This window comes from Protopterus annectens, chromosome 1.part2, assembly GCF_019279795.1.
Source record: "Protopterus annectens isolate FY-2018-M chromosome 1.part2, PAN1.0, whole genome shotgun sequence".
In the NCBI taxonomy this organism is placed as follows: Eukaryota; Metazoa; Chordata; order Ceratodontiformes; family Protopteridae; genus Protopterus; species Protopterus annectens.
Genome location: NC_056727.1, coordinates 935,735,344 through 935,758,028, shown reverse-complemented (window position 1 = coordinate 935,758,028; position 22,685 = coordinate 935,735,344). Strand labels below are relative to the sequence as shown.

The window sequence follows — 22,685 nt, the reverse complement described above, 5'->3', positions numbered from 1 at the left end:
TCACTTAGATGGAGAGCTTATTCTATAGCACATGGATCCTTTGAGATACATATCGGTCCCTACAGTCTGCTCTATTTATGTATTTATATCGCAGACAAACTTCAGGCCCTTGAATCTAGTGTTTCCTAGTGCTGTTTGTCTTGCAAGTGTACAAGAGATCCATTAGAGTTGGATTTAAGGATATCTTATATGCCAGGCATAGATCACCTTTCATTCAAATGCAGGCTGATCGTTTATCTGCTCTCAATAAGCAGGTTGCAATTAAACCAGTGTTGAAGCATAAACAGTTATTTTTAGGTATATGAATGTTTTAAAAATAGAGTGATTTTATGCATTTTCGATTTCCAGCATTTTATGCTTAGTAGAACCACTTTAATTCCATAATTGATGTTAATATATGATTGGTTGGGCTGTGTCATGTGTTTTTTGATTTTTTTTTTTTATATAAGCAATGTGATTTCTTAAATGGTGTTTTGTCATACTGATGAAGGATTTATATCCAAAAGTTATGTGGTTCTAGTCAAGTCTTTCTTTTTATAAGTGTCTGTGTTGTGAACTGCATTTTTTTATTTTTCGTTAGTGCTTATTTTTTGTGGTCCACCTTACCATGGTTTACTATTTTGGCTTGTTTGGAATTCTATATTCCTCCCACTTCCCAAAAATATATTGATTCATGGGTCACACTAAATTGTCCATACAAAAAATGGCATTTACCATTATCGCTGTGCCCAGGTCTGTTGTTGGAAAAGGTCTGGGAAGTAATGCTTCCCTTACTCAGTTGACAAATAAACCAATAAGTAAATAAATGAAGCCTGAGTTTCTTTCCTTCCTCAAAATTTACATTAACAATGAACCCCTCTGCCAGATGTTCAAGTTGTCATACACCCTCACCAATACCTAGTCTATGAGCAGTTAGTGTGTCTAACCTTGTATCCTACATTACTAATAACTGTTCCTTCTCTCACATTTTTGTAATATTTCAGAAAGCAGAGATTACTACCTGCTACTACACCCACAATGATCAGAGACAGATTTCTGCTTCCCTCACACTTGTAAGTAATCAAAGCCTCTCAACATCCTCATTTCCCTGATCCTGGTAACCCTTCTAGTAGTAAAAAAAGAGATGTCGGTGGCACACAGCAGGAATATTTATCGATAAAGACACAGAAAGTAAGCGCTTTCACGGACAAACCCCGCTTCTTCAGGCTAACAATAAATTAAAATAACATAGCATTTAAAAAGATTCCCTAATCATAAACCAATCAATGGGAGGCAAAACATTAATCACTAAAGGAACATTAAAGTGCTAGTGCAACATAAAAACATATATATCTCCAAGGCTGTAATATCTAGTAAGGCACAAAAATCATTAAACAATATACCTAAAATATATAGACATATACACGTCTCTATATATATATATATATATATATATATATATATATATATATATATATATACATACAAATATAATATAAAGCACATTTAAGTACAGAGCATATAGAAGATGTATACGTATAAAAACATATGATATATATATATATATATATATATATATATATATATATATATATATATATATATATATATACATACGCGAAAAACCGACTGTGGGACATGCATAGAGAATATAGAAATATAATTTAGAACATATCTCAAACTTACATTTAGTAAAGGCCATTATAAAATATATATCTATTCCATTCACATTAGGAGGGGTTAATGTTTTAAAGCTTTAGCTTTTAAAAATGGCTTCAGTGATACTTTACTATTAAGACCGGGTGGTCTATCAGCTTGAAGCTTCAATATCCATTCTTGTTCTATGGCTTCTGTTCGACTATTTAAGTTACCCCCTCTCTTATTCATAGGGATTAACTGTAACACAAAGAATTTAAAACTATGTCCTGAACCTTCAGTTTTAACATGCCTAGCAAGCGCATTGCTCTCCTTAGCATTCCTTATGTGCCTCATGTGTTCCAATATTCTATCTTTAAAAACACGATTTGTCTTTCCTATATAAAAGGCATAGCAGGTCACACAAAAACTAAAATACAACACATTCTTCATCTGGCAATCAGCGTAGAAGTTTTTTGTGGATGTATAAACTGTCCTCCCACATGTATATGGGAGCACACCATGCATCTCCTCATATCTTATCCTGATATTTTGTCACATCTGTAAAACCAACCAAAGTTAGTGCAGCAGTCTTACATACTTAAACTATGAGGGTAATAACTCTTATTTATATCTCCTTTAAAATTCAAAGATATTTCTGGTTGTAGTAATGGTGTTTTGTCAAGTAACAGGCATCAGCATGCCATTAAATATTTTACTACAGACATAGTGCTCCTGGCTTAGTTAAACCCTGCTTTTGGACATTTTCTCCACTAAATAATCATCTTTGTCTGTGTGGGGCCCCACAAAAGCTGCTGTTGATTGGGTAAAATGAGGAATGAAAATGCATTAATTTCCTAATTATGCTCTTTAACATGAACAGGGCTGTGATATGACCCTATTAGGATGAAGATGATAATGAACATGAACAATATAAGCACTAGAAGGATCAGCAGCCCAGAGTGAATTACCTCAGTGCAAACTTTGGATTTTAAGAAGAGCTAATCATCAGGGATAGTTTCTCTTTCAGGTAGTTTTATAACTAATACCAGAACACCAGATACTATAACTCAATTTCTTTACTTAAGAATTCAGTATAATTCCCAAAAATAATAGAATAAATGCTCAGAATCATAAATATGTTTAAATTTCTCTAATTCACTTAAAAAGTTACTAGAATAACATATTTTGCATCAACATGTATTTTTTGGACAATAAGTATAAAACTCAGATGTCTGGATTGATTGACTGCAATCCTGAATGATTTACCAGCAAATGAAACTTTTTGTGAAGGAGAAAGCAAAAGTATGAACAAAATCAGTCTGTGAGTCTGTAAGGGAGGACAGTGACAAGTATGCATTACTCCTCGGAAATAAATCTTACTGCTTCTGCTGTTTGACAAATGCTAAACAGCAGTGACTAATCTGGTGTGGCAGCCAATATGTTGCAACAAGGCATTGTTTGCTTTTGCTGAAATATAACAACTAGTACTGCTGTGGCTTATGCATGTTAGTGTGTGTGTGTGTGTAAAAACACTGATTTCACTGATTTTTATCTGTGCAAGCCAATAAATTCTTGTGCATCAGTAAAAAATGTATAACAACAAGTAATTATATTTAAAAGTAAGACATAACATATATCACAGAAGACTGTCTAAATGATGGGGGGGACTCCTTCATCCTCCCCTCTATGGGGGCCCCACCAAAGCTGTTGCTTGTTGGAGAAAAATGTGTCAATTTTCTGATACGCTTGTTTAACCTGAATGGTGCGATAAAGCTAATAATAGCCTTCATAATAAGGATAAATAGCTTCTAACCCATTCTTTTACCAGCATGTGTGAATGTGTGTGTGTGTTTGAAATGTGTGTGTGTACTGGAGCTTGTGTGGTTATGAGGGCTGGAGATTGTGTGGATGTACATCTTTGATTGTGCGCACATGAAACCTTAAGTGCTTAGGTTTGGCTGAGGCAGTGGTGTTTGTTTGTTTCACAGCAGTGTTTCTCACAGACCCTGTTATATTCAGTGGAGAGGTGTACCTGTGAGGCAGTGTGGTGTTTGAATACAACAAATTTGAATATTACTGAAAAATCATTCTATATCATACCGAGCACGGCACATATACATGTGGCTACCTTGCTGGTGGGAAGAGATACATATGCTATCATATATCATAAGTATCTTGAAAATATGATGAAAATTCTTTAATCATCCTCTGCTTCCACCAGAGTCTAACACCTAGGGCAGTGACTGTCTTTTTTTAGTCTTTTAGGAGGGTTAGGGTATTTCCAGTATTTCCAGAGAAGACTTAAATATTCTCACAACTACTGTTTGTTTAGTTACTCTAAGCTACAATTTGTCAGCTTTGAAAATTGCCTTGGGCACAAATTATGCCTTGAAAAAAAAAATAAGACTGACATTCTTTTTTCTTCATAATTTTCAAGGCAACCATAGAGTAAATGTTGAGAAAAATATCTAAATGCATCCCAGACCATCTGTAAACCTGTGGCTTCTGCGGCCCTGATTTGGTGTGTTATGCAAGGAAAAGAAAAAAGCTGAATCACACTAACAGTGATTTTATCCTTTTTCTAATTTCTGTTTATTATTGGATGAAAAGGTTGTGTAAAATTGTGTAAAATGCACTTAGCAGCATATAGAAAGTTATAAAACTAAAAGTAGTATGGCAAAATGTGAAAAAAAGGAAAAAAAAGTAATGAATGTGGTATGGAAGCACAAAAGGAGAAGGACTCTGAGGTGAGGACTGGAGGTGTGTGTGTGTAGGGGTTGAAAAATGAGGTCCAGTAATCATTTCACTTTAAGTCCAGACCTGTACATAGACTTGTTGTATGATACTTATACTGGAAGTGCCTAGGGGGCCCCCAACTTGACACTTGCTGGGGGCCCCCAAAATGCTAACACCGGCCCTGCATCTCCTACAAATATACGTTCCCTTCTAGTGGTGATTGATGAAACCCTCTCCCACTTGTACATATTTTCTGCCTATGGCTGGAGTACATTACCCACTCTATAGTTTCTCTGTCTGTAAGTGACCCACTAGCTTCTGCTGTACTCTACAACCATATTCATTGCTAGCTTTCAGCTCTAAATGCCCATTGTTGACACCCAAGCTGCCTAAACTCTATGTTAGCATGGTGTATAGTGATTTCGTTTAAGGTTCAAAAATTGCAACTAAATAATCTGTGTTGCAGGGTGGCTAGTTTAGAGAACCATGCTCTGCTGAGCTACCCCCTTTAAATAGCCCTCTTTTCCACATCTCAGAGCAGCTCTGACACACTGCAACAAGTATGTGCCACAGTGCATTCAAACTTCCATGCTATATACATTGCATCACGAATACTCACCCACATCATTGACTGATAATCCAGGAGTCTTTATTCTAAAATGAATCCATGAGCTGTAGGTTAATTTGAGATGATCTTTTAAGTGGAGGATCACTGTGACAGTACATAGGGACAAAAATAGGCAAGGGATCCAAGCATCATGGAGACCTAACCATATACACCTTTAAGTAGACAGACTTAAAAGTAGTTGCTGCCCTTTAAGATGTGCATGGCAGTACATGATAACCCTGGTGTAAATTTGTGTCTGCCCATCCAATCAACACAACTATCCTTAAAGACAGACAAAGTAGTTCTTTGCTTGACCTGCTGTGGTAACATAACATAGGCTAGGAAAGCATTGAGTGAGGAACCTATCCCTCCAGATATAAATTACGTTTGCTTTTTATCCAATCGACCTTGCCTTCATCCCAATCAGAGTTTTAAGAAACAGTCTATTATTCCCTGTGAATGCCTACACTGGTCCTGTGCCATCATTCCATGTGTGCAAATCAGTCATATAAAGCAAATGTTTCTAGTCACCGTCCTCATTTGCTAATACTGTATTCATGCTTCACATCTTGTGTTAGTTTTTTCCCTTCTTTTGCTTAGTGGCTTCTGTTCATTTACCTTTTCTTATTCATATTTCAGGACAATGATTTCAGTATTTCTTGCACTGAATTGCACATTTCACCTTGTATGTACACATATATGTATATTTACATTTTTTTACTTGTTCTTAATAGTTGTATGCATGTCATTTGTCTTGTTCTTAATAGTTGTATGTATGTTGTCTATGTAATTCATACTTGAAGAGTCAATGAAACTGGAATCAAATTCCTTGTGTGTGCACATACTTGGTCATTAAATGTGATTCTGATTCTGAGGATTTTCAGGCAAACCTACAGCAAATATAAAACAATAATTCTAATGGGCTGTTATCAGTATTTTAACTAGAAGTATCAATGTGTAAAACTGTTCTTTTATTTTCCCACTATTTATTATGGACAATACCAATTTACAGGAAAAGGGCAAAAAGGATAAAATACATAAACATCGAGAAAGAGAATCATCAAAGGAGTTTGTCAAAGTGTTAAGAACAGGAAATCTACCTGTATATTAAGGAAGGTACCAATTCTCAAATGGCTTCAATACACAGGGTCATACAGTCATTTTCTAAAGTACCCAGGTTATTTTCACCAAGCTTCATATAACCAAAAGGTAATAGTTTAGTCACGCCTTCATCAGTACTTGAATTATTGCTATCTGACACGATGCAGAGTATAGAGGGCTCAGCACTGAGGGGCCTAATCTTTCAGTGATAGTTTTAAGATTAAGCCCACCACTCTGGCATCTCATTCTGCTTTTGACACACTTCAGCCCTCCTTTGACTGTAAGTCCATTGCCAATGAGCACTTAAGTATCAGTCAAGAAACTGCATAAATGCCAAAGGTACCTGTGTTTGTATCTACTTTGGATCGACTTAGGTGTACACAAATAAAATACCATAACATGAATTTTCAGAATTACTGCAAATGTTGAAGTGAGAAAAAGAAGAAAAAAATAAAGAGCTCATTCCTGTGACTTATCTAGTGATGAGAAAGTCTTTAATGTGAGTCATATTTGTACTACTTACAGGATTTTGACAGGAAGAATGTTTTCTCTCAGTCTTTAGGGCATGCATTAGAAAGCATTTTCTTTCTGGTTGCTTTAAATTATATGATCAAATTATTTTACTGACTTGAAAGAAAACCAACTTCACATGAAAAAAGATACAGAGAAATTACCATACTTCTGAAGCAAAGTTGCCAGTGCCTGCAGTGTATTATATGTTAAAGATATTTTAAACATTTATAGTTGGTCATTTGATACACAGACTGCCATCCCTAAGAAAGTTGGTAAGCTGTATAAAGCACTGTGCTATTATCTAAATGTGTTAAAAGTGGGAAACCTGTGCATTTAGCAACCTTATAAGCTGATAAAATTGATCTAGTCATATAGAGGTGTTTTCAGCATTGCCCGATACTGTTTCTGTAAATAATTTTTGCTTTCAGTAAATCTATACTTTATTTTCTACTTTGAGTAAATCTTGCTAACCCAGTGTAGATGGCATCTTGGATTTAAGTAGTAATTGATCTAAGTGAGAGTTAGACTAATTACTGCAGGTGCTAGTAGCATAGAGCACTTGGGCTTCAGATTTGACTTGCTTTTTTAATTGGTTCCTTTGCTTTGTTCTTTAATACTTACTGTCTCAGCTCAGTCCTGTCTTTCTGAAAAGACAGTAGAGGCCTGCATCTCATGCACTTACCATATGACTGCCGGAATTTAAAATCAGAGAAAAAGCCAGGAAAGCATTTTTTGTAACTGAATTTAAGTTGCTTAATTAATCTAGTCATTTAGAGCTGTTTTTTGCATTGTCTGATACCATTTCTGCATTTTGTTTTATTCTTTGGGTAGACTGCATTTTATTTTCTGAGCTGAGTTGAGTACATTTCTTTGACCAGGTACAAAGAATTGAAGCAGTGATTGAACTGTGACCTATTACTTCAGACACCAGGAAGCTTAGAGCACTTGATGTTCAGCTTTCACTTGTTTTTCATTTATTTCGTTTTCTTGTGTAATAGTTACTGCACAGAGATGTGCTGAGTACAGTGCCTCAGCAGTTGTATTTACATAGTAGGTAATGCGCATACGTACATTCTTACCGCTTGTATTTTTGAAAGGGTACCTTCTTCTAACTCCTATAAGTGAATTATCCACTTCTGCTCTATCTAAACACCTTTCACTAAGGTGTGTTGAGTTGTATGGTGATGCTCAGAGGTGAGTTGACATGAGTGGATTTTCATGATCCTTCTCTTAGCTGCACTGTCCTGTATTTCGCCAGTCTAACAAATGTCTCTCCTGTATACCTCTGCCCCCTTTATAGTTCTTCACTAACCTTCATCACAATGGTCATCATGGGAAGACAGCAGGATGATCCCCCTATCCTGCAATCTTTTTATATTTGATCACTTTTGCTGGTCTTCTGTCTGTTTGAACAAGTGAACATTCTAGCAGATGCATGACACACACGTACACACACACACACACACACACACACACACACACACACACATACATATATATATATATATATATATATATATATATATATATATGGGTCACTGTCACAATGTTGAAACACGGTTTATCAAAACCGTGTTTCGGCGGACCCAATTTAGCGGAAGTGCATTTTGTCGAAAATGCACTTTCGCTAAATAGAGAGTGGAAAATTAAAGAAAGCATGCAGTTTGCATGACCATTAGTTGCAAATCAACGTGTAGTGTTGATTTACAACTAACAAAGCTATCGCTGACATTGTGGTACAGTGGGGATAAGGGAATATTCCCTTTTCTCCACTGTAGTGCGATCTTGGAGTGAGAATAATAAAGTAGGGGTGTGCAGGGGGGCTTGCCCCCCTGCATAACCCTGTTTGATGTAATTTTTTTTTTTTATGTTTTTTTATGTTAATTTCTTTGGCGAATGCGCATAGTTGACAATATGCACTTTTGACAGTATGCACTTTCTTTAAAGTGTGTTATTGGAAACACAATTCAATGGATTGTGTTTTCGATAATACAACAGTGACCCGTATATACACATATCATTTTAGTTGACTACATCACCAACACAGTGCCCACATGGGGGATGCAGTGGGGCTTGAACCCCTTCCATAAAACATTGCTTTTTATTTTATTTTGTGAATTTCAACCATTTGTAGTTGATTTAATGATTGGAAAGGGTTAAAGCCCCACTGCATCCCCCATGTGGGCACTGTGTCCCCCCTGCACCCACTTCTACTTATGTATATTAATTCTGAGATCAGACTACAGTGGGAAAAGCACAAAAGTCCACTCCCAATGTCATCTGATTGTGGTGCCTTTTTGTTGACAGATGATTTTTTAAAAGCATTTTGATGTAGAACTGCATTTAACAAACTGTCAACAAAAAATTGCATGATCAAACTGATGGAACCCATATACATACATAGCCAATACAGCAGATACTGTGACTCATTTCCATTCATTCTAACATGGAAAAATGCACAAACAGAAATACAACAAAAGCAATCATATCTGCATGGATAAACCCCCCACAGAAATGGCATTTGTTGAAATTAGAACAATGAATAAATACATAAATAATGAAGGAAGATCACATATGCAATTAGCCCATTTGAAAATTGCATTCCTACTAAAATAGACACAAATCTATAAATATGCACTAAATAATCTTAATCTTATAAACAACATTAAAACAATACCACAGAGTTGTCCATTCCACTACACTACTTGTATTGCACTATCCATAAACAAGAGCTTATATTTTCTCAGTTTTTGTACTATCTTTTGTTTAGTCTTTTCCCACATATCATTAGCTGCCATATAAGAAGCATTTTTAATCCATACTCCTGAGTAGTTCATCTTAACTTGTTCACTATAAATATGAGCATTGCTGAACCAGTTTGTGTGTGGGTACATAATTTATGGCTATACCCTTTGTTTTATCTTCATTAATGTTATATACTTCAAGGGCTTGAAATTGTCTCAGAATGTTCCATGACAATGTGATATTTCTGGATTTGTCAGGTACAAAACAACATTGTCTGCAAATAAAGAAAACTTTTCTTGATTACCATACCAATTATATTCTTGCATTTCTGAGCCCCTTATTTTTTGTTTGCTAATGGCTCTAAATATAAAGCAAATAGCACATATAAAAGAGGACAGTCATAGGTTCATAGGTTCATAGGTAGGTACTAGGCTATCAGCCCAAGGGCCTACGTAAGCCTAGCCAACAAGGTTCCCTGGCTTACACCACCCAAGAAAGTTATTTTCCTGTGCCACTGTCGAGCATAGACACAGAAGTGATCCCCAGGGTGTATTTCCAATTTCCCATCCACTCATCAAGATTTATCTTGAAGAGTGCTATTGAAGACCTTTGTTTGACATAGATGGGTAGCCTGTTCCAGAGTATGGGAAGTCTCTGGGATAGGAATCTATCCCTCCAGCATGTCCTGTTTATTGTGGTGACAAGGTTTAGGTCCCTAGAGCGTGTAGCTTGGAAGGACTGGGATTTCTTTAGGTGTAGCATGTCCAACAGCTCTGGGTTTGACACAGCTTTTTATGTTAGGCAGAGATCACCTCAGAGTAGGCGATATGCTATGGTGTAAAGCTGGGGTTTTTTGAGACGGTCAGTGTGGGTCATTTGTTTGAGTCCAGTAATCCTCTTTGTGAGGTACTTTTGTAGCCTTTCCAGCTGCTGCAGATGTCTTGTGAGGTACATTCCAAAAGGGGCGTTGTACTCTATAATGGGTCTAATGAGTGTCGAGTAGAGGGGAACGATGACCTCTTTTTTCCTGGATGAGAACCCTTTTATGATGAGGTGTGCCACATAGAAGGACTTCCTGACTACTGTGGCAATGTGACTATCAAAGGAGAGACTACTGTCCACCTGGGTTCCAAGGTCTCTTATCACACATTCGGTGTTAAGTAGATTGCTGCCTATGTGGTAGTTCATGGGTACAGAGTTTTTACCAAAGGGGATGACACTGAACTTTTTGGCATTGAGCTTGAGGCCATGGCTCTGACACCAGGCATCTGTCTCAGAGAGGCCCTTCTGTAGGATGTTCACATCATTTGGAGACTTGACTATGGCTCCTAGTTTGCAGCCATCTGCGAACTTCGTTAGCCAGAGGCCTTCTGTGTTAGCCTGTACTTCAGAGAAATAGATACCAAACAGGAGCGATCCCAGGACGGAACCCTGTGGTACTGCACTTGTCACAGTCCTGCCTGCTTTGTCTGTTCAAACTCAACTTATCAGACAGGAATCCTCCCACTTTAATTCTTGCATGCGATCCTTCATATAGCCTTCTAATTAATATTATAATTGTTATCAGGGAATGCAAATGCTTCCATTGTCATACTCATAAATTTCCAAGTTTACTGTGTTGAATGTCTTATCTGCATCAAGACCCACCAATAGCAGTGGTATTTTCTTACATTCTGCTTCCCTCTAGATCATCATTGTTCTATTAATGTTGTCAAATGTTTGCTTCCCAGCCACAAGACTACCTTGATCCATATCTGTCAATGATGGCAACATATTTACCATTTTGTTAGCTAGTATAGAAATAAGCACTTTATAACCATGGTTTAAAATTGTAATAGGTCTGCATGAAGCTGGGTCTGATGAGTCTTTACCATCCTTAGGTAATTCAGCTACCACAGCTTACTTCCAAGATATTGGTGATTCACTTCCTTTTAAGATACTGTTAAAATATTCTAGATGTTTATCAATTTCTTCCTTCATATCTTCAAAGCTTGCACAGGAATAACATCTCTTCCTGGAGACTTTCCTAAAGAGTAATTATATATCACCATTTTTATCCCATCTCCTTCCTGTTTAGCTGTTAGTTCTTGAGCCTCATCTGCCTCTAACTTTGGCATAATAAAGTCTTCCATAAATATTCCTATTTGTGTTCTTTGTTGATTTTCTCATTTCTATACTTTGTCCAAATGTTCACAGCATTTCTGAAATATCTCTAATACTGCTACAGGATCTCTGTTTATTTTTCTTGCTATAGGCTCCCTTAGTCTGGCGGCAACCCTTTCTACTTTCTGTTGCTTGAGTCTTTGTGCTGAACGTTTTTGTGCTGTAGAGTTATTATCAAAAATACTTGCTTAACAATGATCTTTCTAAACTCATGCACACTATCCAGATACTTCTTTATTTCTTTTTAGTACTCTGCATTTGCACCTCTTCTTCATCTTCTTCTGTCAGATTCACTTTAGTATGTAATATTTTAACCTTTGTCAGATCCTGTAATTACTGTTACTTCTTGGCCATATATTTTTCTCCCTTATTTTAAACTCTATTTTCATTTTATCCCACTCATTACCCATAAATTCTGAAGAAACTTCTATGTTCCCTAATAACTCTCAAATAATTTTCACTACCCATTCCTTAAATTTCTCTCTTTTTAACATGTAGGTGGTAAAGTGCCAGTGTCTCATTTTTACTTCATTACTTTGCATTTTTATTTTCGTTTTTTATCGGTGCATGATCTGAAATAGTTATAGGATATGTATTGAAGTTTTCAATTAATTAAACATGCTCCTTTAAAATATAACTAACTTTTATTTAGTCATTGAAGAATAATATGTACATTCTGTCCAAGTTCCTACTACTGAATTCACATCTTCCATAGCAAATGTCATATTTCTTCAGAAATTTACCTTCTTTTGTTATATGTCCATTCTAGGTCCACCTGATGTATCCTCACTATTGTAAATCAAGTTCTAGTTCCTACCTACAAGTAATACTCCATGCTGAAAGCTGATTATTTCCTAAAAAATTCTTAAGCTGTATAATAGCATTTTTTTGGTGAAATATAAATACAATCAAGTGTAATCCTTCTCCCTTGCCAATAGCCCCTTACTACCACAGATCTACTATTATTGTCTCATTTCCTCTTCTATCACTATTAGTGACTCTAACAATTAGTATAATTACTCTGCTTTTCCTTTTTCCCTGAGATTCTGCTGAATATTCTCCCTGACACTTTTTATTTTTTAAATTTACCTGCTCATTTTTTTCCAAATGTGTCTCCTGCAGCACTACATTTCTTAATGTAATTCAGTACTTTTTCCTTTTTGTCTCTCCCTGTAGGACCATTTACATTCCAAGATAATATGGATAATGTGGTAATTAGAAATAAGCCTTTAGTGTGTTAGATAGAGAAGACATGTTGGCTGTCTTAAAATTACAACTGCTTTAACTTCCATGTCTGTTCTACAACAAATGAGAGCATACAAGAAAGCAATAACTATACTGATAATAATTTGTTGTGGTTACAGGTTATACATGACTACACAACTACCCAATCCACATTTTCTCCCAGCAGTGTGTGTGGTTGTCACTCTCATTAACTTCACAGTGAAATTTGAGGGCCTGCAAGATCAACTGTTATCTAGCGTTGTTGCTCATGAACATCCACAGCTAGAGAAGGAGCACCAGCATCTGTTGGAGAGTGTTGCTGCTGACTTCCACACATTACGTGAGCTAGAGAAGAAATCCCTGACCTTGCTGCAGAAGACTGAAGGTAAGGAAGATTTTTATGAGACTAACAAAAATCCATGTACTGTTTGTTAACTGGGTCACAGTATTGATCCTGTTGGACCTATTAGTTAAGCTGTTAATGCAGTTTTGTTTATAGGTGTAATGTAAAGTGCAGTATGCCTTTAATAGTCCTAAATGGCTGGTGTATGTGGGATATCATGTTTCTTTGCCTGGTTCAGGCAGGTGCCGCTGTCTTACTAAATGGTATAGTTGCTTACTTACCAACTCTTTGAGTGTTTATTGTCACTGGTTACTCTAGGCCTGCAAAGTAAAACTGAATTCACATCACCTCACCACTCTACAAAGCATAGTGTCTGAACTGTGACCTTAGAAGTCACCTCAGCATTGATTCTTTGGCAGTTTTGCAGTTTAAGCCACCATAACCACTTTTTTTGCTTTAACTAATTGATCACTGGATTTAAATACTGCAATATTTCAAATTTGTCTAGTCCATTGGCTAGAAGAAGCATAGTCATCTTCACAAGCATCTCCTTGATAGCAAGCTTTCCAGTTTAATAAAAATCAAGATAAATTTTGCTGGCACCATTTCTCAGAATCTCCACAGTTCGAGTCAAAAAACAAGGAGCTACAGTTTTCGCAGCATTGAGGAAACATGTCACTGTGAACCAAAAATAGTCTGCTTTAGAATCAGCTGAACTGAAAGGGTGATACTATCTGGCAAATCCGCCTCAAGGAAAGAAACTAACTGAAAGTAAAAAAAAGGTTAAATGTAGAACTCATCTTTGAATCATTGAAACATAAGACTAGTTGTATCTAAACCACCAGTTGGCTAGTCATCTATCTCCAAGTCAAACACTGGCAGTTACTTTCACTGCCAGTAGCCTGTCTCATCTCCCCAGGAATTGGGGATTGATATAATAGTTAAAATGTATACCTTATAGTCACGAGTTACAGGGTTTGATTTTCACTTTTGAAAGGAAAATTGTCTAGGCTTAAAATGGCCTCCAAAAGCAGCTAGCCTGGCAATTACCTATGAACCAGCTAACCACACCCAGTTTATCAGATTCATTAACATCATTTTTCAAGTAGCAAATTCAAAAAGTGAAATTGTAACACTGGGGGACTTCAACATAAACCTTCTCTATCCCACAGATTCCAGTATTCTTGAATTCCTTACCGCTAACAGCCTAACTCAATTGGTCACAAAAATCAATAGACAAGTTTTAAATCTGGGAACCACTCTTTCTTTGACTTGCTAATAATAAATATCCCTAGCAAGATTTCTGTCTGTACCATTCTGCCCCCTTCAGTTAGTGACCATTATATAATCACATTCCTTCTAAAAGGGCCTATCACTACTACCTTATCTTCCTAATCACCCTCAGACCTAAGTCAGATAATTTCATTAAAGCCTTCCAAATGAAGTCTCACACTCAAATTGGGAACCCTTCTAGCTGTTTGAGACTGTGTTGTCCTAGCCACCACTCTCCCAAGTACACCGCTTCAGTCTGAAGATAAATACTTTCCCTAAAATTCCAAGAATAATATCCCAACATAATAAACAATGGGTTACTAAACAACCTAGAGCTGTATTCAAACTTTCGGATTAGGCCTGGTATCAATGGGCAGCGTCCCCATTGTTAGGTAACAGACAAATATTTGGTCTTCTGAGAAACCTGGCAAAAAAACTGACTAAAAGTACAAAGACAGCTTCCTTCAGGCTACCCAGAACTCAGTCCTATATCAACCAAAAAGATTAAGAACCTAGTAAACAAAGTAAAAGGACAATGTACCCCAAGAGACCACATTTAGTGTCTGCATCCTGTCCGCTTCAGGTCATCTAACTGCAGTTGACTTTCTAGTTGAATTCTCATCCCTCCTTAACACCTCCACAACCCAGCACCCATTTAATCCTCTCCCCTTCTATGGGAGTCACTTTCTCATATTCACCTCTCTGATGATGTGAGGTAGTGCCATCTATGCCAATGAGAGAGTAGGACAGTGCATGAGTAACATATGCCACCATAGCTAGCTAGAGTTTTGTAAAGAACTTTGTCATTTGTATATCAAATTGATTTGTACAGATGCTTGTGTTAAAAATGTATTTGTAAGGCTACTTGTGTTAAAAATGTATCAACAGTGGGTTCTGCTCGACAGAAAAGAAATATTCATTTATACCAAACTGTACAGTTGGAACTGAGGAAATGTGTATATGTTAACAGAGGATGCTAGAAGGGAAGGGGTTAAGCTCAGCCTAGCTTACATTAAGAAAAATAATTAGAAATTAAATTACTTGGTTTAGGCCATAAAGATTTTATCTCACAGGCCTGAATGCAACCAGAGACACAATGCCTGGGAAAGGCCTGGGCTCTTATTGTCCTTAGTTGTGAGCTAATTGCTACCCTGAGGTACCAGAGAGTGGCTGGTTAGTCTCTGCAGTAGGATGGAAGTATTGGAATTATTTTACAGGCTCCAGATGCCTTAGCAAAGCTGTAGGTGTGTATTTAGACACATCTGTGCTAGATCCTGGTTCAGCTTCTATTCAGGGGGCAGTGTGGGAACCACAGAGCCAGGTGACCAGATGTGATATCAGTTTATAGCCAGCACTGAAATTGTATTTAGATAGTAGTAAGAGTTGTGACAAAAGACACTCAGCACTCTGTTATGGAACTGACAACAAAGACACTCATCCGCTTCATCTTGCCTTGCTTTTGTAAGTAACTTAACTAGGGAACAGTGATTCATGTCCTTCAAGGATGCATCTGCAGTCCTAACATATGGGCATTACATTACAGGAGACAAATGGACTTTACAAACAATAGACAAAGGCTACAGGTTTCACTTCCTCTACCAAAAGAGGAATGCCAAACCTACCACCAAGCCAAAAAACAAACGCTCTAAGGCAAATCAACAACCTACTAAGGATGAGAGCTATAGAAAAGGTTGTTGATTTGTCTTAGAGCGTTTGTTTTTTGGCTTGGTGGTAGGTTTGGCATTCCTCTCTTTTTTGGTAGAGTGTGGAAGTGAAACCTGTAGCCTTTGTCTATTGTTTGTAAAGTCCATTTGTCTCCTGTAATGTAATGCCCATATGTTAGGACTGCAGATGCATACCTATCGGACATCTACATTTATGGTAGGTACAAAACTGTACTTTCAGTTAATTAGAAAATATAGTGAGATTAGTTAAATACTGTTTTTCTATATCTGTCTGAGTCTTTCCATCTGTGTTATTTTCTATATTTTCAGTGAATTGGAACTCTGGTGTTTATTGTGAATAAATATTCAGTACTGTCTTATTTATTTTTTATTAAATATATCTAAATCTTTCATTGTGGCTGGTCTTTTAGAAAATATTTTAACCTTTGAGAGTAATTGCATTTATTTGGTGGCACTGTGGTTTCATGCTCCTGAAAGTCTTGCCACTTGGTTAATACTACCATTTGTATAGGTATTAATTTTACTGAGAGTAATTGGGTACCCTGGTAAGAGCCTTAAAGTAACTGGATGGTGGCAGTGAACCTATTTTATAATCTTGGTGGAGGTGGCAGAGCTAGTAAATCTGTGCCAGCCTTTCCCAGGTGTGCATGTGTGAAAATCAAATTTCAAAGAGTGTGTGTATCAGCTACCAAGAACAGGGGTACAGAGCACGGGTTTCTGCAGAGAAAGAAAGGTGAAGTTATATTTGGGGTCTGGAGAGGACAACTCAGCCCCATGTCTGGAGTATGCTCCCTGTGTGCTCTTAAGGGAAATAGTGCTTGGTGCAGAGAGCTGCATCTGAAAATACTGTGTGTATCTATCTTTGTTGTAAGTGAATGCTCCCCACCAGTGTCAGGGATAAGAATTGAGGCTCCTAGATTACTGGCCCAGAGGAGGGACATCACAACCTGCATTTTACTTGAAAGCAATAAAATGCAAATATACTGAATCATTCCTGAACAAAATCCATACTGACAGACCTGTAGTAGACAATGATCTCAAGCCTTAGATAATTGTTCTAGTTCAGGAATAAATACTCTCAAACACCTTTTCATCTTACCACCTGATGGGAAACAGACATAATGAATCTTCTGCCTAAAATGTCCTAATCCAGCTCCACCAACAGCTTTCAATCAACTCCGTTCTTTCAACTGTGTCCAAAATCGTAGTAAAACTAATCTACAACCAAGTCACTGGATACATTAAAACCTAATGAGTCTTATCTCTCAGGGAGTATGGTTTAGGGGCAGGCAGGAGCACAATGCTCACACTTAACAGACTAACTGCTGATATCTTACAGAATGCTAACAGAGGACTCCTCATCATAGGCATCCTTTTCACTGACTCAAAAAAACATTTGACATAGTAGACGAGTTTCATTTTATCATCCATTTTATCATCAAGAACCATCCCCAGAGCAATTAATGGTTCAGATCCTTTCTTCAGAATAGACATTTCAAAGTCTAAGTAGGCTGTACCAGTTCACATCCAGAGTCCTTGATCAAAGGTGTGCTTCAAAGCTCAACCCTGCCCCACTATTATTCTCTCTATTCATAAACAAAGCCTCTTCTACTATTCACAAAATTCTGGTAATTCTTCACATGGGCAGTATGGTCATTTACAGAAAGGCGTTACTCCCCAGCAAAAATACAATACAAACTGAAACATGAACTTCTACACCTTTACAGCTGGCCGCAGAGTTACCAACTTATACTAAAGGTACAAAAAATGTCTTTGGAAGCAAACATGCTTCCATTGTCACAGTCAAATTGCAAATGTCAAAGTTAGCCATCTACTTTTTTAAACCAAACACATATCTTACAGTTTGTATCCCAATCCTTAGAATAGCAGTAGATAAAGAAGTCTTCCTCTCTCAATTAGACTAGAGCTTTCCTAAGACAGGCAACACATCAAGAAGGAACCTGAAGTCCATCTAAACCATTTCCAACTGCATCTGTATATTCTTCATACTTTCCTTTCTCAGGTAACACCATTATTCCACCAACACCAGAACTAAATAGTTGCTATTTTTTCAAAGAACATGTAGGATCACTTGCATACAAAAGTCTCAGTCTGAAATCATTCCTGCTTTTTTGCCAACAGACTCCAACAGGATATTACCCTCTACAGCTCAAGACAAGGCACAATCTTTATGACCCCCACAACAAGTCCCATACAACAGACCACTCATGTTCAGTTCTCACAACTAAAACTTGGCAATCCATCCATTCATCAGTTAGATTCATCTCTACATATTTCCTTCTTGGCAAGTTAAACAGATCCACAAACACTAAAACTAAAGCTCTGAATATCCATCAACATATAAATACTACACTCTGGAGGGGCAAATTTATTACTTAACACTTGCCCCATCCATGGAATAAACTGCCCTTATATGTTAAATAGAGTGACTTCCTCTCATCCTTCAAGATGAACCCTGATAATTGTATTATGGGCTTCTACAAATACATCCTTGGCCTAACTTGCCTTGCCATTCTAAAAGTAGGAGATGCATCCTGAGAGTGGGTATCAGCAAGGCACAAACAGTCTTGTGACATTGCCTTTTAATTCATATGATCCTAAAGGGTCTATATTATCGAAAACTGAATTTGCTGAACTGCATCTACATCGGAAATGCAGTTCAGCGAATTCGCTCTTCTGGGAAACTGCTCCCCCCACACCCACCACTAATTATATGTACCAAATCTGAGATCACACTACAGTGAGGAAAGGGCAGGTTTTCTGATCCTCACTGTCCCGCGATTTCACTATTATCAGTTGAGTAGACTACCTAAAATCACAAGGTATAGAACACTGCCTGAATCTCACATGCCACACAAGAGCACAGGATGTTCTTTTACAATTGTGACAGTGCACATTTGAATGGATGACATCACCATTCTTTCACACACTGGTGTTCTTTTAAAAATGTATGAGGACATTTGAAGTGCACGTGAGCACTACACAGCTGCATGCTTTACAAGCCTTCTCTACACAGCACAACAGGAAGTCATTTACGGACAGTAGTCCATCATTGCTGGATTCAAACCTCCTCCCTCTGTACTTATCAACAGCCAGTGCCACACAGTAACTCATACAAGCACTTTGTTGTGGTTCTTTTTTGATAGTATGATTAAACATTGTATTTCCCCAAATGTTTTTTGCTTGTGGATAATACAGATCTATAGAGCAATCCTCTGCTAGGCAAAGTATGCCACCTAAGTTGAATTTTGCACAAGGGGTTTTGTTATGGACACTATTGCATGTGACAAAGCACACACTGACATTATTTACCTATCTGTTTACACAATCTATACAATGCAGAATTAGCTACAAGTGCCACAGAAGAACTGTGAGTTGCAAGGGCACAGTGTGCAAATTTTGACATGCTGACCTATCAGTGGGACCGACAGAAGATGTCTGTGGTAAATGCGGGATAAGGGGATAAGGGGAATCCTCTCCTATGTTAAAATCTTTGATCGTAAGTTGATACAGAATGACCATTCAGAAAGTTATATGAAACTGCCATTGAAGTCACACACTCAGATTTCCACTGAGAGATTTGAACCTCCTATCTATCTAGCTATACAATCTAGCAAACATACTATTAGCCACAAACACCACAGTAGAAGTTTGGCGACAGAATGCACTTTTGTCAGGATGACATCGTCACTGTGTTTCAGAGATGTTTGTGGTAAAAGTGGGATAAGGAGATGGTTGAATACTCACAGGTTAAATTTTTCACCTGAATGGAAGGTGATACAACATAGGGAATGAGTGCACTTTTGTCAGGATGACCTCATCACTGTGTTTCAGAGAAGATGTTTGTGGTAAAAGTGGGAGAAAAGGATGGGGGACATCCTCTCCCATGTTAAAATCTTTGGCTGAGTGGAAGTTGATGCAACATGACTTTTCAGGAATCCATATGTACTTGATACTACAGCCTCACAAAGAAATTCCCCACAGTGAAAACTGAACTTCCTTCCTGTCTAGGTTACATAATCTAGAGAGCACACTAATAGTCGCAAGTGCCACAGGAGAAATCTGACTCTTAAGGATAGAGAGAGTGCTTTTTTGACAGGATGACCTCATCAGTATGTTGCAGATAAGTTGTCTGTCTTAAAAGCGGGATAAATTCCAGAGGGAGCTGTGCAAAGTTAAGTGTATTGTCAGTGGACGTAAACACAGCACATTTGACACTGAAGTGCTACTTACCTGCCACTGCACCCATAGATGCACGCAAGTTTCACACAGTAATAATTGAACCTTCTACCTATCTAGTTACACAGTCTAGAGTACACGGTATTAGCTACTAGGACCACAGCAGAAGACTAACTTTTAAAGGGAGTGAGTGTACTTTTGACAGGATGACCTTGACAGTGTACTGCACAGAAGATGTTTATGTTAAAAGTGGGATAAAGTGCAGCAGCAGCTGTGTGCAAAGTTAACTGTATTCTCCTTAGTGGAAATGGGTACAGCACATTTGATCTTGAAGCATTACTTACTTGTCAGTTCATCTGCCCCCTGCCCCTCGAAAGACACACACAAGTTCCAGTGGGAATTGAACCTCCTACCTATCTAGTTTCACAATCTAGGAAGCACAGTATTATTTAGAAGAGGCACAAGAGAAGTCTGTATTCAATGATATGAAAAAACACTTTTGTAATTAGTAAAACTGTCTGTAACAGCTGATACTGTGCATCAAATGTTTTGGGTTAAATGCATATGTGCAGACAGGCTAATGTAACAGCACTGTGATTGTCTCATGTAATGAAGTACTTCTGTGCTGAGATTTATATACTGTCTTCCTTCATGTACATTGTATTACTGAGAGGGACATGTACTTGTTTCATAGTATGGAATGCCAATGACAGTCACAGCTGTAAACCACTGGACTAGCTGTTAAGCATTCCTGCCACTTCATTCCAGCACGATTGCAGACTTGTCTTGTCTCATGTTTGTACAGTATGCATTGACAATACAAACAAACTCTTCCAAAATGGAACTGTGCAGTGCAGAATAGCAGTGATAGATTATGTGGGAATAGGTTAACTACTACTGTAACACAGCTGCATTTGCAACCACTGGAGTGCAGACATACATTAACAGACTGACTTAATTCAGTCACTATCACTCTAAAATACAGATACTTTTTTATCAGAATTCAATACAGACATACAGATGTTGTGCAAACTAAACAAAATATTATTTCTTGTAATTTTTTTTTACTATCTACATGAGGTGCAGTGCTGGCAAGCTCAGTTGCACTGCTGATGGGAAAATATTACTATATACCTAATCATATGTTGAGGTGCTGAACATAGAATGGGAACTAACAGTACCTGTATGGTGGGTGTGTCAACTTTTGTGTAAAGAAGCATTTCTGATGGAGTACAGAAAGGTGTTTACCTTACAGACGCAAGGTGCAATGTTTGATTCTCACATGGAGTAATTGGCTAGGCTTAAAATGGCTCTCAAGGGCAGTTAGCCTAGTAGTAATCTATGAAACTATGAAACTTAAGATAAGTGCTAAGCTTGTGTTTCAGGTGTTATGATTTACACATTTCTCATGACTGTTGCAGTTAGTCAATCCTTATATGCATGCTAGAGGTATATTATGAAACATATGTTTTTGCTGTTATAAACATGGCTTATGGAAACAATTGTGAATTAAAGAGGGTTATTTGATTAAATAGAAATGGTGGAAGGTGTGGACAGTCGGTGACAGGAATACACAATACAGGCATACTAACACATTAGCTCGTGTCTCTTTTCTGCAAATATTTTTGTTGTGTTACTCTTTGTTTTATCATCATAATTCATGCAAGATCTGTGCAAGAGACGCTTCACAACAGGGAACAAGCACATTTTATAACAGTAGAACAATAGTTTGTTAAGAAAAAATGTAGACAACATTTACACATACAGGAGTAATGCAAAATATTAAAAAAGAGTTTGCCATACATCTGAATTTGAACCTTGAAAGCATTGCAAGAAAAGTCAGACCTGAGTATTTTCTAAACACACTACATAGGAACTCTTATGTCACAAAGTTCCCCTGTAACAAAAAATTGCAGAAAATGCAGAATGTAAGCTGTCCATTCAACTCTTCAGCATGTTCAAAAGTAGATTAACCTGACTAACCATTAGCTAAGCACAGCAGTGCAAATGGCTCAAGAGTAGTGTGGCCAAAGGCAAAAACTCACAAGATTGTGACATAAACTGTGTACTCCCATTCATCTTCAGTAGCAGTCAGTGCTAAGCACTAGACATTGTGAAAATGTAGAGGAGTGAGACTTATGACAGAGAAGGGAGGAGATATGCAGGCAGGGTGAGAGGGAGGCAGGGACCAAGTAGCTCATAACAATAAGTAGGCAACAGCTACGCATAAAAACAGTCAGTAACAATTAATACCTGGATTAGAACCCATGAAAATATACAAAAAACCTGTATGTGCATCTGAGCATTATCTCATCACACCACAAAAGAGCTCCTACTTCATACACTTTAAAAAACACAATTGAAGGACAGTGAAAACCTACTGAAGCAAAAGGAATGAACAGAGGCAGATTGAGAGAGGAATAGTAAAAGTATTTTTGAGACATGTAGGACTATCTGCATGGTGTGTTACCCTTACTTA

At 37.5% G+C, this 22,685-nt stretch overlaps 1 protein-coding gene across 1 annotated transcript in view; it reads left to right on the top strand.

Moving 5' to 3' along the window:
- DNAH14 (dynein axonemal heavy chain 14) overlaps positions 1 to 22,685 on the top strand; it is a 2,550,346-nt gene that overhangs the window by 1,270,098 nt on the left and 1,257,563 nt on the right. The window contains 1 exon segment of the mRNA XM_044060213.1: positions 12,847 to 13,091. Coding sequence (XP_043916148.1) covers positions 12,847 to 13,091 — 245 coding nt within the window.